This window comes from Tenrec ecaudatus, chromosome 1 (genome assembly GCF_050624435.1).
Source record: "Tenrec ecaudatus isolate mTenEca1 chromosome 1, mTenEca1.hap1, whole genome shotgun sequence".
NCBI classification, from domain to species: domain Eukaryota; kingdom Metazoa; phylum Chordata; class Mammalia; order Afrosoricida; family Tenrecidae; genus Tenrec; species Tenrec ecaudatus.
This window is the reverse complement of record NC_134530.1, coordinates 27,120,174-27,135,656: the sequence shown is the minus strand read 5'-3', so window position 1 is coordinate 27,135,656 and position 15,483 is coordinate 27,120,174. Positions and strand designations below refer to the sequence as shown.

Genomic DNA, 15,483 nt, shown 5'->3' with positions numbered 1-15,483 from the left:
TCCTGGACTGCCTTTGGGGGCATCCTGAAGAACTGTGGGAGACAAGATGTGGGTGGGACTCGAGCCTCCGTGGGACCTGGCCCCATCTCTGGGTTCTGAGGGCAGCAGGGCTTGGGGCAGACCCACAGCTGGGTCTGTGGAACTCTGCCCTGAGTGTGGCCTGACACCCAGAGATGCAGGTGGGCTTCGGAGCGCTCGAAGAGCGCTTTGGGGGTCTCAGATCCTGTGTGGATTCACTCAGCAATGTGACCCTGGTTTCTGCCCATCCTCCCCAACTTGTCTGGGCTCTGTCCCACCCCATCCGTGTGCTGGGCCCTCCAGGCAGCGAGAGGCTTCCTGCTCCACGTTTGCGCCGGGGAGCACATGTCTTTGTGCATGTGTGTGCTCATATGCCCTCGTTCGTGTGTTTGCATGTGTCCGTGCACGAGCGCCATGCGTGTGTCCGCCCGTTCGGTCCCGAGAGCGCGCGCGCTCAGGAATGTGTGGGGCAGGCGGGCGCGCGTTGGCCGGGCCCCACGCGGGACCCTAGGGGCGGCGGCGGGGGCGGGCCGGGGGCGGGGCGGCCCCCTCGGGCGGGCGAAGATTTGGCCTGTACCTGCGCGGGGCGTGGGGAAAGCTGAGAACATAAAGGCGGGGGCGGGCCGGCCGAGCGGCTCCCCAGGCGGCGCAGAGCCCCCCACCCCCACCCCGGTCTGGAGCCTAAGCGCAGGAGCCGGGAGCCCGAGTCACCACGCCGGCCCCGCTGCCCATCTTCCTAGCCGCTCAGCGCGTTGCTCGCGGGCGCCGGCTCGGCTCGCTCCGGCCAACCCGGCCATGGGGACGCTGCGGAGCGGGGGCGCGCTCGCCGCGCTCTGGTGCCTGGGGCTGCTGGGGGGCTTGGCGCGCGTCGCGGGCACGCACTACCGCTACCTCTGGAGGGGCTGCTACCCGTGCCAAGTGGGTCAGGCCGGCTACCCCGTGAGCGCTGGCGAGCCGAGGCCAGGTGGGCGCAGGGGACCGGCTCTGCAGGGCTAGTGGACCCGGGCAGTGGCGCGGGGTGGGGGAACTGGGCGGGCGGGGCCTTTGTCTGCTCTTTTCAAAGTTTGCTTCTGGGTGTCGGTGGGGGCAGGGGTAGGGAGCGAACAGTGGGAGAGAGCTGGAGACTTGGAAGGGGTTCAGACCCAGGGGTGCCATCGTCTAAGTTCCCCGTTGTCTCTCTGGGTGGCCCGGAGACTGAGAACATCAGGGTGATCATTTGGCCCGAGTGAAGGAGGAGGAGAGGAGGCATACCTGCAACCCAGGGGGTCCTGTGAGAAGTCTGGCCAGAAAGGAGGAGCCCTTCTTCAAGGCAGTGGGGTCTCCTCGCAGGGCTCCAGGGGCAGGAATCTTTGACTGGAGCATGGTGAAGGTGCTGAGAAGTCCAGCCCCGCAGGCTTCAAGGGCAGCTAAGAAGCCAGGAGTTGGGGTGCCTTGCAGCCTGAGGCAGGCAGGATGCGCTCTGGCCTCACGCTCCAGCTCCCCAGGCAGTTTGGATCTGGTACCAGCACCGGGCCAGCGCCTTCCGCAGGGCGCACAGAGCAGTGCAGAGGGAAGCTGTCAGGAAGCTGGGTGGGTGTGCAGTGTCCACTGAGCCATCCCTGGTATTACCAAGGGATTCAGCCAGTCTGCCCCTCCACCCCTGAGGGGGTCCAAGGGACCCCAAACTTCCTCCCCTCTGTCGGCAACGCTCCTGCCTCCCTGGCTTTGTCTCCCAAACCCAGCTTGGTTTAGGCGCCATCCCAGAGCCCTTACTTCATTGACATAGACACTGATTTGAGAACTGTGCTTTGGGAAGGACATGCTCCTGCACTGGGGACCTGGGAGCCCCTGCCCTGCCCTGAGACTGTTGTGGCTCCTGCGGACAGGGGAGGCCCTCAGATGCTGGTCAGATCTTTGGAGGGGCAGAGTCCAGAGGGGTGTGTGTGTGTTTGCGGTGTGCGCGTGTGAAGGATTCTAAACTCCGTACAGCACCTTCAGCAGATCTTTCCAAGCTGACCAAAGGCCCAGGCTCCCGGCCAAGTGATGAGAACTTGCTTCTAGAGCCCTGCCTGCTGGTCTCCGAGGTGTGTGTCCCAGGCCAGGAGTCAGCCCAGCTCCGGGCTTGGTAGATGCAGGGGGCCCTTGGCTGCATTACAGTAGTGTCGTGTGTGTATGCTCGTGCTGTGGGGGTAGGGGTGGGGAGCCAGCACAGTTCAGATGAGGATGGTGTCAGCTCAGGGATGTGCCACTGTGTGCCAGTGCCTGCCTGCAGACCCAGCCACGGGGCTGCCAACGTCCCCGGTCACACATTTCAGCTGAGGGGGTGAAGGGATGGCCAGGGGGACGTTTCTGGAAGCCCTGGCCTGACTGTCACTTCAAACAGCTGTCACGGGTTTTTTTAATCTCACATTCTGCTACAGTGGGCCCAATGCCTCGGTCACCTGAGCCCACAGGACTTTCAGAGGCTCTCTGCTCACTGGCTGGCTGTGCCCCTGGCCTCTCCTGGGTACCCTGGAGCCCAGCAGGCATTGGGCTCCTGGTACAGAGGTGGTTCCTCTCCATGTCAGGGAAGTAGGTGGTCTCTCTGTTGCTGTCTAGCCTTGAGGCCAGGAGGCAAGAGGGCTGATGTGGTGTTGGACTGTCTCAGTTTGGGGTGCCCCAGGGCCCCACTGCAGGCGCAGCCTGATCTCTCTGCAGCACTGCCTTTGAGAGGGGCCCCAGGAGCATCCAGCCCCTGAGGGGCCCAGGGGTATACACAGCTCAGGACCAGCTTAGTGGGATCAAAATGCCTGAGAGTCAGGAGGTGTTGGGCTGGGCAGGTACTGGCGACCTCTGGACTGGGGGATGCTTGAAGACCCTTCTGGCTTGGCCTCAGACAGTCACCCCTCTGAACTCGATGTGTGTGACTTTAGGCTGTCTGGAGAAGACTTCCAGGAGCCCTGGTAGCATAGTGGGATATGTGTTTGGCTGCTACCTGCAAGTCCAGCAGTTCGAAACCACCAGGCGCTTTGTGGGAGAGAGATGAGGCTTTCTACTCCTGTAAAGAGTGACAGTCTTGGAAACCCACAGGGGGCAGTTCTGCTCTGCCCTATAGGGATGCTGTGAGTCAGCATGGACTTGATGGCAGTGAGGTTGTTTTCCCTTTTGGAGAAGATCCGAAGACGGCAGGGTGGCCTCCGGGTCAGTGTCCCGTGGCCGACTTAGGGCTCAAACAACACAGATGTGCTATCGCACTACACTGGAGACCAGCAGTTCGAATGGGCTATGACCAACGTGTGGTCTTTGCAGGCTCTAGGGGAGAATGTTTCTTGGCCTTTCCCAGATTCTAGCGGCCGCCTGCTTTCCTTGGCTTGTAGCCTCCTCCTCCATCTTCAGAGCCAGCCTGGGAACAGCTCTCTCTCTCTCTCTCTCTCTCTCTCTCTCTGTCTCTGTCTCTCTGATCCTCTGTGCTCACATTGCCTGTATTTGGTGTTAGCCCTCCTGTCTTGCTCCTCAAAGAGCCCCTGTGATGCCACAGGTGATCCCTGGTCTTCCACGATCACCTCTCAGCCAGTATCCTTCATTTTGTTACACTGGCCAAGTCCCCTTTGCCTTGGAAGGCCGCATGTCCACAGCTTCACGGACATCTTTGAGGGGGCCCTTGTTCAGCTGACCACCTCTCCCTACAGGATGGGGCTCTGGCTGGGAGCCGGCGGACGGGGTCTGAGAGTTTCTGATGCCTTGCTTTCTGCAGTGGGAGCTTTTGCAATCAGGGACTGGTTTAAGGTACCACAGTACCTCAGAGTTGGAGGGCAATTCCCCCAGACCCAGCTCAACTCAGACCCCTGTGTCCAATGAGTCTAGGGACAGCATACTGTGGCTCTAGAGGACTGGGCTGGGCTCACAGGCCAACTCTGGTCCCTAGAGAGTGCTGCCCCAGCGGGGAGGGTGGGGCATCTGGGGGCCAACCCTTCTGTGGCGGAGGCTGGAGCTCTGAGTACTGTGGGGGAAGTGGCCTCAAGCTTCCTGGGCTGAGGTTGTCAGCCAGAACTGCAGTCTCTTGAAGGAGCCAGGGCGGAGAGTTTGGACCCGGTCCTGGATCGGGGATTGAATACATGCTCCCATCAGCATCATCAGCCACTGGAGAGAGATGGGAGATCTGGTGTGGATGCGCTGGCCAGGGTGTGTCTGGGGAGGCCCACCCTTCAGCGGTGGTCAGGGAGGACACTGCCCTGAGGTGTGGAGACCCCTCTGCCTGCTTCTGGTCTCCAGTGAGCCAGCCTCCTCAGCACGACGGAACTCACTGGGCCCCTCTTGCTGGGCGAGGCAGCCTCTCAGCGGGGTGGACCTCAGCTTCCCACCTGGCCTGTGTGTGGGGCATCAGAGCTGTGTGGTCACACTGTGTGGGCACTGAGACCCAAAGCCCTCCCGCTGCACAGGCTATCCTCCTCTTACTGAGCACTGACTGTGTGCCCCCCTTCATGGCCAGGCCGGTGCTGCGGGTGGTCAGTGTCCCTTCCTGGGCTATCGCCACCCATTTGGGGAGCCTGATAATAAAAAACTGGGTGTATGTGACCCGCCTGGCCCAGTGGGTGCTGGTCTCTTCCTGCATCCACTCCCCCTTGACTGGGTCTCCCTTGGGGGACCCTGGGTCCCCAGACTTCATGCCCTGAGCTGGCTCTGTATCCTTCCCCTCACTCCCCTGTGTCTCTGGAATCTCATTAACCCTTTCTTTCTCAGCTTCTTTACTCCTTCTGTTATCTTTCCGAGGTGCCTCACACGTGACCTCTTGGAGCAGGTAGAGGGCATCTGGTGGCCCCCCTTGTCTCCGCCCCGCAGATGTCCAGTGTGGGCTGGCAGAGCCCTTGGCCAGTGCTGTGTGCCTAGGAAGGGCCCTGTTTATCCATGGTTGCCTTGGCACCTTTGACATGCCCAGGTGGCTGGGCTTTTAGAAGGGGCTGGCATTTTCATGGGGGCAGCTGTGGGGACTGGGCAGTGGGGGAGGCCCTGGCGGTCACACGCATGGCAGGCTGGGCGAGGTCCAAGCTGGGCTGGAGGGGAGCCTGGACTCTGGGTAGCCCCAGTGGGTGTCACCAGGTGGATCCTCTGTCCTAGAAGCTAGGACTTCCCATTGCTCACAGATATCTCACCCATGACCAGCCCGGCTGAGTGTGTTGAACCAGAAGACCTTGAGGAGGCTTGTCTGCCAAAAGGGGCCTCTGCTTGCCTCGCAGCCACAGCGAGGATCACGTGTGTCCATGGCCCCCCTTAGTGGTGGTCCTCTCTCTTTCTGGCCCATGTGGCTGGTGCATGACAGGTGTCCCTGGCCTGGGGTGGCAGCTCAGGCCCCAGGCTGGCTCCTGCCTCCATCCTCTCAGGGTCCCAGCTTCTTCCCTGTCCTGGCTCTGGGGTCATGTGGGTTCTGGGCATGGCCACTTGTCCTTTGAGTTAGCCTGGCCCATCTGGGCAGTCATCCCGCCAACCCCCCAACTTCCCAGAGTGTTCCGGAATCCTCCTCTCTGGAGTCCCCAGGGGTTCTCTGGTGGTCATGCTGGCCATGATGCTGCCGCACGGGCAGGCAGGAGCCCCTCTGTCCCTGTCTCTCCCCACTGCAGGTGTCTTCTTGCTGAGCAGGGTGGGGAGTTCTCCAGGAGAGGCTCTGGCTACCTGCCCTGGCAGCCCCGGAGGCTTTGGAGCACACCTGTGGCTTCTGTCTCCTGTCAGCTCCGTTGCTTCTGCCTTGCCAATCCCTCCCTTCCTGGAAGGGTCTGGGGGTGGATGAGAGGCGGAGACCAACTGGCCTTCCACCACACTGCTGTCTCCCTCTGTGTCCAGCTTTGTGGCAGGTAGTGGCCCGTCCAGATTGAAGGACCTCCAGCCTGGGGTGGGGTCTTTCCTGCTCCCTCGAGGCCCATGGTCTAGGCTTCTCCTTGTCAGCCTTTTCTGTGGCTGGAGACCATCCTGGGAAGCGGGCAGGTGGGGACAGGTTAATTCCCCCTTGGGAGGGATGTGTCCTGTGTCCCCCTCACCCTCTGTGCCTCCCCCCAAGACGGGCTTCCTTTGCTCTGGATGTTTGGGGCCAGGAGTGGAGGGACGGGGCAGGACTCTACTGTGACATGAGGCTGGAGGAGCCAAAGCAACACTGATACCTTGGGGGCCCCATGGCCCCAACAAGGCTCCCTCCTCCCGCCTCAGCCCTCCCCCAGCTCCAATCCTTCCATCGCCCTTACCCCAGGGATGAAGTGGGGGCTCTGTGAGTCTGGGACCTGCATGTAGCTTTTTAAGTCTGAGCTGGCCTGGGTGCTGCCAGGTGCAGCAGGAGGGTTTAAGGTCTGGCTTGTTCCCAAGGGCCTCCGGCGGTGCCGGGTTGGACAACTGGCCGCCCGTGGAAAGGCTGAACTCACCAGCCTTGCTTCGGGAGTGGGCAGGCTTGGGAGTTCTGTGGGTTAGGGTGGACTCCGTGGCAGTGGGCTCATGAGTGGGCCTTGTGTCACCATGTGACCCTTTTCCAGGCAGGCTGGGGGCTGGCACAACTTGGGTGGTCCTCCTGGTCTGGGGGTGTCTGCACCAGGCACCTCCTGGGACTCTGTGGGGGGAACCCCAACACCTGAGCCTGTATTCGATCCCTCAGGCTGCGTGATGCATCGGCACCTGCTGGCTGGAAGCAGGCGCTGTGTGTTCACACACGGAGGCCACAGGTGGGGCTCAAGGTGCTGCAAGGCCAGCTCTCTGTGAAGGGTCCGGGGGCCATTCAGCTCCCTGTCTCATTCAGCTGCTGGCAGCCCTTGGCTTGTGGCTGCATCTCTCCAATCTCTGCCCCCAGCCTCCCTTCTCCTTGCCCCCTCTTCTTCTTGTGAGGACCCGAGGGCTTGAATTTGGGGTCTTCATCTTTCGTCTTAGGGGTGGTGTCAGTGTCTGCCTAGTTGGCCGTGATGCCAGGGCAGCGATAAAACAGGCACGGCTGGCTTGATCCCGCCCCTGCGTGCTTCACGGCGCACGGACTGCTGCTTGTGTGCTTGTCCGTCTGTTTGGTCTCTGGCCTCACTTTTCACACGTTGTCTTCCCGCTCTCCCTGCTCGCTCAGCAGACTGCAGGCGCGCGTCAATGTGACTAAACTCTATTCAGCGTCCAAGAAGTAAAAGGTGTTATGGTGGGTGGGCGATGGTTTACAGAGCACCACGCCTTACAAGCCTCGCACCCATCTTGCTCTCAGCTCCTTCGCCACGGTGCCCTGAACTTGTTTCTCCCCCCACCCCATCCCTGCGTCCTCCCCGGGCCTCCTGTTTCCTTCTCCGTCTGTCTTGACCCCCCGAGCTTTGTCCTCGGGAAAAGGCTGCCCTTGGATCTTCAATGGGTGATGGTCTGACTTGAAGGGGATTCAGTTCTACACCCGAAGGGTGATGAAGGGCCCCATTCTTGGGGTCAACTCGGTCTCCTTGGCGGTTTTGAGTTCTGGTCTCCGTTTTCTCCCTCTCTGTCCAGGAGTGTCTAGCGTGGTGATCCCAGGCTGGGCGGTGTGCTGGTGGTAGGTGAGCACCATCTGGTTCTTCTGGTCTCGGGGCTGTGGAGACTGATGTCTGCGTGGCCATCAGTGTGTCAGACTCACGGACTCCACGTGTCCCTCGGTCTCACCAGTCTTTGTTCCCCCACCCAGGGAGAGACCAAGAAGTAGTCGCACTGGAGATGGCTGCTAAGATCGCACGAGCTGCTAAGATCTCAGTTGGTACTCCCCCCCAATAGGATATAGAGCACTCTCTTTGGTACTCCCCACCTCCCCCCAGGAGGATGCAGAACACCCGGCTGTGCCAGTTGACCTTGATGTCCCCCAAGACAATGGTCCTGAGCCCTGAAGCCCCCGGACTCCCTCCCTCAGCTTTTGGATGTGCCTGAGAAACTTTCAAAGAAAATTTGTAAGTTTGCTCCTGTGAAGATTGACAGCCTCTGAGCCCCACGGGCCAGCTCTACTCTGCTCCTTAGGGTCACCGTGAGTTGGCAGTGACTCGATGGCAGCGAGTTTGGTGCTTTTGGCTTTTCGTCACGTTGCCCTCTGTGTGCTCCACCCGTCGTGAATGTTGTCTTGCGGCAGAGGTAAACACACATGCGCTCTTATCCTCTGTCAAAGTTGCATGTATTCCTGGGTGGACCCCCACACCTGCCTACCACCCTGTCCACCCTGTGTGTCTATTCAAACATCTGTTTGTAGGCCACCACTGTCACAGCATTGTTGCGCATCCCTTCCATGCACTGGGTAGCTGTGGCGGTTTAGTGGATTATGGGCTGGGCTGCTAACCCCAAGGTCAGTAGTTCAAAACTGCCAGCTGCTGCTCAGGAGAATGCTGAGTTCCAGCCTCAGAAACCCACAGGGGCGGTTCCTCCCTGCCCTAGAGGGTCTCTGAGTCGGCATTGACTTGACGGCAGTGAGTGATTCACATGCGTGGGAAATCAGAGCATGTGTGTGACCCGTTCTATTGTGATACTGGCGTTGGTACAGTGGCTGGGGGTGGCCGGCCTGTCCTGCTCCATCTTCATGAGCCTTAGTGAGTTCATTGTGATGGGCCATGCATCACTCTGTCCCAGCCAGGGCCACCCTCGTCTTTACCAGTCCTCTCCTTTCCCAGCTGTGCCGGCCCTGCCCTGTGTCCCGCAGGGTGGATCCAAGAACGGAATAGCTGAGCTGTCAGCCATCTCCCCATCTGTGGCCGCACCATGTCTGAGCCCGTCAGCCGTCTATCTCTCTGTTGACTGCCATGTTGTGTCTCGGTCCAGCCGGGAAGATTAGTTGCCTGCTTTAGTATCTGTGCTGGGGCGAAGCAGGGGACTCCTTGCTGTGAGCTTGGTGGTTCAACCCCCCCCCCCCCCCTAGCTGTCCCACTGCAGAAAGCCGAGCGAGGCTGCCTGCCTCTTGGCAAGGTTCAGTGTGGAAATCCTGTGCTAAACACACGCTCTTGGCTCGTTACTCAAAGGCACACATTTCACTGAACTCTCCTTACAAGATTGAGTGGCTCTAGCTCTGAGACTCATTGTCTGTGAGAAAGAAAAAAAAGAAGTTCCTCCCCCACCCTTACACTCAAAACCTAGTAAGATTTAGTTTCTAAGAGGAAAAAAAATTGCTTTTAGTGCCCCAGGAACTCCAAGAAGCAGCTCCCGTCAGTCCTAAAGGACCACTGCTTGTTTGTTTGTTTTGAGGGAGGTTTGTTTTGAGGGTGGTGGCCATGGGATATTTTACTGGTCAGTTTAGTCAGGAACATCTAGTTTGACCTCCTCTTCATCCATCACTGATTTCCTCTACTAAGACCCTATTTTGAAGTAAGACCACATTCTGAGTTTCTTAGGTGGTCTCTGAGCTTTGGGGCGTCACTCCCTCACCTGCCACCTGTACCCCTTTCCTCTCTAAGGCTTCCCTGGACTGAGATTGGCCATCTTGGAGGTTGTAGGCTGTCCCTTGGCGCTGGTAGACCCCAGAGGAGTGGCTTTTGCTGGCCAGGGAACACTTTCTAGATGTGGATGGAGGAAACCAATGCGCACCCCAAATGCAGTCTTCAAAGGCGCCGTGAATAGGGCTTTCGCAGCTGGGTCAGCCCCAGCCTGCTGCTCCCACCTCTGGTCCCCAGGCCCGGGGCTGAGCCTGTCCGAGCAGGTCCGGCCAGGGTGAGAGGATGGGGCAGCTCAGGGCCGGGCCGCCGGCCTGCTTCCTCTCCTGAGCTGGATCCAGTGGGTCTGGGTGAGATTCCCAGGAAGGAGGCCTGGGCCTGGGGACACTGGGGCCGCAGCGGTGGTCTCAGCAAGGTGACGGGGCCGGGGGCTCGGAAAACAGCCCCTGCTTGGTGGGCTTGGCCACCCTGGGCTTCTGCAGGGCGGATGGGTCTTGACAGTAACCCTCTGCTGTGTCCCCACCCAGATGTGGACGAGTGCCAGGTGCACAATGGTGGCTGCCAGCACAGGTGTGTGAATACCCCAGGCTCCTACCTCTGTGAGTGCAGGCCCGGCTTCCGGCTCCACACAGACGGCAGGACCTGCCTGGGTAAGTATGCCTCCCACATGCCCTTGGCCGCGGGCTGCCCAGCTCCCGGAGACCTGCCTGGGCCCCCATGGGGGTGTTTGGCTCCAAGTCACTGTAGTAGCTCCTCTGCTGCAAGAGCTCCTTTGGCCGGGCTCCTGGTCCCCCAGGGCTTTAAGGCGCGGTGCCAGAGTGCCAGTGTTAGCCCACAGACAGGTGGGAAAGCATCCCACAGGGTGGGGCCTTCAGCCCAGGTTGATGCCATGCAGGGCTACCCACCCTCCAACGATGCCAGCTCCCAGGGCTAAGCTGCCATCGACTCTGTCCCCATGGGCCTCTGGCTTGGGGAGGAGCCTGGACCAGCTGACCCTCCAGCCCCAGGACTTGAAGACTTGAAAGAAGTGGACGTGCCAGGTGGTGGTGAGGTTGGGAGGGGGTGAGGCTGTTGAGGAGGCCTGCAGAGATGGACTCCAAGCCAACTATCACACACCGTGGCCTTGAGGAGTCTTGGCGGGGGGTGGGGGTGGGGGGAATACAGTAGTTGGTAAAGAAAAAAAAACAACGAAATAAAACAAACCTTTCCTTTAGCTTTTGAGTTGATTCCAGCTCACAGAGAGCCTGTCGACACTAAAGGAATGTCCCAGAGGCCTCCCAAGGCTGCACCGGGCAGTGCTGGGTTCTGTCCTGTGTGGGTCACTGGATTGGAACCAACTCAATGGCACCTTACAACAGCCTTTACAGAAACAGACTGCCACATCTTCTACCTGGGAGGAGCTGGTGGTGTGGGCCTCCTTGGACTGCTAGCCATAAGGTCAGCAGTTCGAAACCACCTTCTGCACCTTGGGAGAAAGACAGGACTTTCTACACCCATAGACAGGTGAAGAGTTGGCATCGACTCAAAGGCCGTCTGTTTCAAAGAAACCCTGGTGGTGTAGTGGGCTACCCACAAGGTCAGCAGTTCGAACCCACCAGCTGCTGTGCTGGAGAAAGACGAGGCTGTCTATTCCCATAAAGACTTAAACTCACAGGGGCAGTTCTACTTTGTCTTGCAGGGTCTCTCTGAGTTGGAATCGACTGTGGCAGTGAATTTGAGCTTGTCCTTTGATTATCAGCCAAGAGTTTTAACCATGGCACCCCCGGGGATCCTGGGCAGGGGGTTGTCTGTGCTGCAGGGAATGCTGGAGTCATCTGGGTCTCATGGGGCATGAGAGGGTTAAAGAGAGAGAGAGGGTAAAAGAGGGAGGGGCTCCCTGAGCACTGTAGGGAGAGCAGCCAGTCTGCCTGGAGGGACTAGCGACAATTCCTCCCCTCCCACCCCACCCCCTTGGACAGGGGTCGGCCCTCCTGGCTGGATCTGAACACAGGTTCTGGGCATGGGGTGACCCCCTGAACACTTCTGTCTGGGGACCCCTTGGAGTCATTCTCTGGGGGCCCAGATGGTCTGAGCAAGGGCCTGAGCTCTCACCTCCCCCCTGCCTGGGGGACACCCCACTTTCCATCCCAGATCCAGAGCACAGAATGGCCTTGATTGTGCACCCTCATGTGCCTTGCTGCCATATGGCAGGGCTGCTGGCCAGTCCCAGGGGGCCTCCCCCCACGCACATGTCCCTTCAGTGTGGAGAGCAGGCGGCTGCCCGTTCCTGCCCTGTGAGGCTGCTCTGGTGGAAAGTAGAAACAGATGCAGGAATGCCGCTGATGCCCTGGAACAGGGGGGAGCCCTCCCACCCCGGGAGTCCTTGCCTCTTACCTCCAGACCTGGGGGAGGAGCTGGGTGGGGGGTGCTCCTTAAGGGAAGGTGGCCTACCTGACCTCAGCTGTGAGGCCACTGGACCTGGCTGGTGCCAGCTGTGGAGCTGTGGCTGCCAGGAGGAGCCCTGAACTGCAGGCTTTGGATGCCCAGAATGAGTGTCTTCTCAGCCCCGTGCTGTTGGGCTGCTGACCACCAGGTCTGTAGTTCAAACCTATCAGCTATTCCTCAAGAGTAAGAAGAGGCTGTCTGCTCCTATAAAGAGTTACAGTCTCGGAAACCCACAGGGGCAGTTCTGCTCTGTCCTATTGGGTGGCTAGGAGCTAGAGGAGGCTCGATGGGCGTGGGTTAGTCTGTCTTAGTCTGGAAGCTCGGCCCCAGCCTGTCCAGCATGAGTCACCCTGCTGGTATGTCACAGGCCGTTAGCTTTAAACAAGGGGAGCAGTCTCACAGTCTGGGGTGTAGATGGCGCTAGTTCAGGGTGTCTGCGGGGCCATGCTTTCTCTGAAGGCTCTGAGTTCTAGAGTGGAGTGAGAAGTTTGTCCTGGTCTTCCAGCTGCTGGTGGTCTCATGCCTTGTTCTTGGCTTGCATCTGTGACAGTTCCCGCCCTCTGCTGTCACCACAACTGTCTTCTCTCCTGTCTCCTCCACCTCTGAATGGCACCAATCCTCAAGAGACTAAGGCCTGCCCTCATGACCTTAGCTGATGGTTTAGGGCTTAAGCCCTGGTGGTCTAGTGTTTAGGCATTGGGCTGCCCACCACAAGGTCAGCAGTTCAAAACCACATGGTGCTCTTCGGGAGAAAGAGGAAGCTTTCTACTCCCGTAAAGAATGATAGTCTCGGAAACTCACAGCAGCAGTTCTACAGGGTCAGTTCTGAGCTCGAGGTTTAATTGATCTAAATTTAGCCTATAATTTAATGGATGACACCTTTGAAGGGCTTGTTCACAGGTCCTGGGGTTTAGGACGTGGGCATATAGTTTCAGGGACCCACTTCACCAGTAATAGGTGAGAGGGGCGGGATACTGACACAACTCAGGTTCAACTTACGACTGTAACTCCTAGTGAGGGCCATACGTACCAACCAGAAGGTTGGTGGATCAGAGCCACCTCACGCCTCTGTTTGAGAAAGACCAGGCCGTCTGTGGTCCTCAAGATGACCACTGATGAGGGTTCTAATGAAATCAAACAGAATCCACTGCCATAGAGTCATTGCCGGCTCACAGCGACCCTCTAGGACAGGGTAGGATGGCCCCTGTGAGTTTCCAAGGCTGTCACTCTTTATGAGAGTAGAACACCTCATCTTTCACCCAATGAGTGGCTGGTGGCTTCGAACTGCTGGCCTTTCAGATCACAGCCCAGTGCGGAACCACTACACCACCAGGGCTCCTTGGAAAACCCTCTAAGGGAGGTTCTGTTCTGCCACAGGACATAGCGACTCCCTACAGTGACGCCAGTCGTGTTGAGATAAAAGTCATATTACAAGCCAACAATGTGAGTTGGTAGACATTTACCTAGTAGGTGTTAGGTACCGGCTAGGGAGTTCTGGCTTGGTTATTTAATATAGGTTCATTACGTCAGACTGCAAACCAGGGTCACGTTTTGACTTGCTCTCATCACGTACTCCAATCGACCCTACGTCCAATAGAACAAAACAGTGCCTGGTCCCCCACCATCCACACTATTGTTGCTAGGCTTGAGCCTGTCACTGCGGCCACAGTGTCCGCCCGTCTCTTTTTTTTTGCTGACCCTTTTTACCAAGCAAGACGTCCTTGTCCTGGAACTGGCCCGTGTCGAGAGCATGTTCAAAGTATGTGAGACTACGTCTCGCCATCCTTGCTCCTAAGGCGCAATCTGGCTGGACTTCTTCCAGGACGATTGGTTCATTCTTCTGGCAGTCTGTGGTATACTCTGCATCCTTCACCAACACCATCATTCAAAGGCACTGGTTTGACATCTCAACGAGGGAGTCAGAAAGATTCCAAAGATGAGAAGACCTCCCAAGACTCTTCTACCCCACCCCAACAGCACTGCCATGGTAACAGAGCCAGAGCATGCTTTCATCCCAACGACTCACCCCACAGACGGCGCTTCCGCTCAGACCCTGGCGTCCTCTTTCTGGACGCTTGCTCTTGCTGCGTGCTGCCCAGGAGCCCTGGTGGTGTAGTGGTTACTCGATTGGCCGCTAACCCCAAGGCCGGCATTTCAAAACCGCCAGCTGTTCTGCGGGAGAAAGACGAGGCTTAAAGAGTTACAGTCTCGGAACCCACGGGGGCAGTTCCACCCTGTCCTGTAGGGGCCGCTGTGAGTCGGGGTGGACTGGATAGTGGGGAGCTTGGTTGGTTTTAGAGGCGCTACACGGTCGGTTCTGATGCACAACGGCATCACAGGTGACAGGGTGACCCGCTGCCTCTCCAGCGCCATTCCTGGCATGGGTTAAGTTGATGGTTGAGCCTGTGGGTGCAGCCTCTGTGCCCGTCCAGCCCACGGAAGGGCTTCCTCTCTTTCTGCCCGATGCCCCTTTCCGGGGACCAGCCTCTCTAAAGTACGTGAGCCCAAGTCTCACCGCCCTTGCTTCGGAGGAGCATTCTGGCTGGACTTCTTCCGAGACAGAATTGCTTCCTCTGGGAACCCTGGCCGCCTGTGGCTCATGCTCCTGGAGAGCCGAGGCCGCGGGGCAAAATGGATGCCACCAGGCAGCGTGCTAGGCTCTTGTTTTTGAGTGGCTGGTGACTTTAGGAAACTAGCTTCTTTCAGGCTCCAGGCTCCAAAGGACCCCGACGGACATGTGGGGTGAGTCACCCTCACTCCGACGGACATGTGGGGTGAGTCACCCTCACTCCGTGACCCCGGAAGGGGATGGCTCGTCAGGAGTGGTTCGCTCACCTGCTTGCTCACTCAGTCATGTTCTCCGTGACCCAGAGGGTGTGCCCCGTGACAGCTCCTTTGTGAGCGCCTGTGTCCCGCCGGGGTTGGCCGAGGGTGACAAATCATGCCGCAGTGACCCAGGACTGCCACGAGAAAAGGTGCTCTGCAGGGGTGGCTTCACAGGACAAGAATTTCTTCCCGTGTCTCAGTGTTGGAGGCTCGGCGCTTGAATTCTGAGTGTCAGTGGGACCTGCTCTCTGTCTCCTTCTGTGGGCTCCTGGGGAGGGTCCTCATCTGTCTCAGCTCGTCACCTGGTGCCTCTCTTGGCCCCTCAGTCACATAGAGTGGCGTCCTTCACCTGGCCATGGTCTTCTCCTGTGCGTGTCCGACCCCACACTGACCCATCAGAGGCCCTGCACTGTGCCGCAGGCAGGCCACAGTGTAGGAGTCTTGGGGGTGTAGTGGTCATGTGTTGGACTGCTAATCACAAGGCCAGCAGTTTCAAACTGCCAGGTACTCTTGGGGAGAAAGAGGAGACTTTCTACCCCTGTAAAGGGTTATAGTCTTGGACCGCCACCGGGGCAGTTCTACCCTGTCCTATAGGGTTGCTGAGCGTCAGAATGGACTCCTGAGCAGTGAAGGTTTGTTGTAATCATGTGACCTCATTAGCATAACAAAATAAAATCCAAGCAGAGGTACATTCCCAAGTAGAGAATCCATGTCTTTTGTCATGGGACACAATTCGATTTTTAATAGTCCACCCCAGCCCCTGAAACTGCCCTCCCCATCTACAAATTATGTTCACCCCATCCCAGCATCTTCAAAATGCATAACCCTTCCTAGTTTCCACTCTAAGCCCCAGACCTATTAGGTTTGGGTGAGACCCTGAGCGTAC

The 15,483-nt window shown here is 58.5% G+C and overlaps 1 protein-coding gene across 3 annotated transcripts in view; it reads left to right on the top strand.

Annotated features, from left to right (window-relative positions):
- Positions 1–649: 649 nt before the first annotated feature.
- MEGF6 (multiple EGF like domains 6) overlaps positions 650–15,483 on the top strand; it is a 45,181-nt gene continuing 30,347 nt past the window's right edge. For all 3 annotated transcript variants that reach the window (XM_075550323.1, XM_075550319.1, XM_075550314.1), the window contains exons 1-2: positions 650–982; positions 9,875–9,997. In XM_075550323.1, the coding sequence (XP_075406438.1) occupies positions 814–982; positions 9,875–9,997 (292 nt within the window). In that variant the 5' untranslated portion in view covers positions 650–813. The remainder of the gene's footprint in view (positions 983–9,874; positions 9,998–15,483) is intronic.